Raw genomic sequence first — 2,311 nt, forward strand, 5'->3', positions numbered from 1 at the left:
AGAGCAGGCAGAGTTAGGGGGTTGAATTCTGGTCAGTGTAGGTGTGAGAAGGAGATGCTGGAGAACAGATGATTGTTACTCTCTGTGCTGGTGAAGTACACATCCTCATCAGCAACTGTGCAGAACTGGCCCTCAAGCACTGGCATCTTCCAGCCTGCTGGCCAAAAAAATGCACAGGAGGGTCTGACTATTTTACACAGCATCCGAATGGTTAAAGGTGATGTTTGTGCTGAGAGAGCAATGGTCTGCTAGGGACTTGAACTGAAAGATTAATTCTCTTTGTTAAGAGCCACACATGTTATTGAAGTGAAAGGCCGGCAGCCCATACCACAATCTACTAAACCTTCCCATCATCCATTAAGCTGCCCAGCTGGATATTTGGACTGAATAATTTCCTTTTCTCATTCGGATGCTTCATACAATGAATGTGCATGCATATTGCAAAAATTAACTGCAGCTTTGTTCTAATGAGCCAGAGTATGTTAAGGTGCCTTCTGATTTGATGTAGGTGGCAATGCGGCAGCGGAGAATGACCCCGAGATGGATGGGGAGGATGGTGTGTCCTTTATTAATCCAATGGGTATCTTATACACCCCGGCACTGAAAGGTATTCATGTTGGTCAGGAGTCTGTTATAGTGAGTTCCAGTAGGCTGCATCTGCAAAACACTTTAAGATCCTTAGGAGATGTACCCTAATGTTGTTATGAACACAAATGAGGGCTAGATATTGTTTAGGATAGACCAAAGTCTAATAACTAGGACTAATGAGATGAAAGGGAATGAACAAAAGAAACATGAGGCTAACTAGGAAGCATTCTCTAGCTGTGACATCTGTTAATCTGGAGGTAGTCTTCCCAAGAGAAGTGGCAGTACAAGCCTTCTCAAAATTGAGTTGCTTAAAACAGAACTGGACAAAGTCTTTAAGCATATACTAGAGGAAAAACTCCTACTCTTGTCAAAGTGTGGACTACTTAATCTAAAAGGCCTCTGCCCCCAGCTGCCAGTCTGAGATTTATAGGTTCTGCTTCTGCTGGTGTTGCAAGGTGAGAGTGGACTTATTCAATGTTTATTCACTGAGCCCATCACCATTAAAACTCCTGACCAGACCCAGGGAGACAGTGGAGAAGAGAAGTGCACTACTTCTCCCATGCTCAGGGATGGAATAAGCTGCATTAGCACAGCCTTTCTAGTCTGGACTCAGTGACTTGATCTTGATTTCCCTTGTGTAGTGGCAGTACAGCTGAATGACATTATTTTTGGAAATCCATTTATTCATCAAAAATTCAGCAGAAACCATCTGTGAGTTCAAATCAGCATCATCCAACAGTATTGTCCAAAATGAAAAATGACAGATCAGTTTGGAAATGCCAGAATGGGTTCGTTTTTGGACCAACTTGTAATAAAAGCAAAGGTAGTTAAAGGGCTAGATTGACCACATACCTGAAGGCTCTGTCTTGCTTAATAGCCAGTGTGTCGGATCATGTACCCAGAAGATGGGAAACCCTGAGCCTGTCCCCTCCTTTTGCTGGAGGAAGTTTAAACAGCTTGTTGGGAAGGGTCCTAAATGCAAGGCTAAAGGCTATCCAGGGACAGGTTTGCTGTTCTACCATGAGTAAATTACTTATATATTCACTGAAGTAGGAACTGAACCCCCCCGTGTCCAATTTCCCAGGGGAACACCCCAACCACTAGGTTAGAGCGTTGTTCTCCCTCTGGCTTAATGACCATGTAAATACTTTATACAAAGTGGCATTGTGTCAGCAAGAGACACTGAGGGAGGCTGGTGCCAGAATGTCCTGTAGCCCATTAGTTTGATCATGCTCTTGTGTGGTGAAAGACTAGGTCAGCTCTCCACTCTGAATCAGGCAAGGAACAGAGTGGAAATGAGGTCTCTTACCTCCCAGGTGAGCATCCTGCCCACCAGGGTATGGCCATTTGCTGTCTCTGTCTGTCTCTGTCGTTCTGTCTCTCGTGTTGTCTACACACGCCCTGTGTCTCCATCTGTTTCTCAGTGCGTTTTTTAAAGAGTTTTCTGCTCCATGGAGGCTCATCAGCAAAAGACACTGAACATACACCTGTCATAGAATCATAGAATCATAGAAGTAGGGTGGGAAGGGACCTTGTAGATCTTCAAGTCTGACCCCCTGCCTGGGCAGGAGGAAAAACTGGGCTCAAATGATCCCAGCTAGGTAGGCATCAAGCCTCCTCTTAAAGACCTCCAGGTAGGAGCCAGCACCACTTCCCTTGGAAGCTGGTTCCAGCTCCTAGCCACCCTGCCAGTGAAGTAGTTCTTGCGGATGTCTAATCTAAA

At 45.0% G+C, this 2,311-nt stretch overlaps 1 protein-coding gene across 1 annotated transcript in view; it reads left to right on the plus strand.

Annotated features, from left to right (window-relative positions):
• Nucleotides 1-2,311, plus strand: part of ALK (anaplastic lymphoma receptor tyrosine kinase) — a 607,969-nt gene that overhangs the window by 566,485 nt on the left and 39,173 nt on the right. Inside the window, exon 16 of the mRNA XM_019527591.1 lies at nucleotides 509-607. Coding sequence (XP_019383136.1) covers nucleotides 509-607 — 99 coding nt within the window. The remainder of the gene's footprint in view (nucleotides 1-508; nucleotides 608-2,311) is intronic.

The sequence above is a fragment of the Gavialis gangeticus genome, unplaced genomic scaffold (genome assembly GCF_001723915.1).
Source record: "Gavialis gangeticus isolate Ggan-Ray unplaced genomic scaffold, GavGan_comp1, whole genome shotgun sequence".
NCBI classification, from domain to species: Eukaryota; Metazoa; Chordata; order Crocodylia; family Gavialidae; genus Gavialis; species Gavialis gangeticus.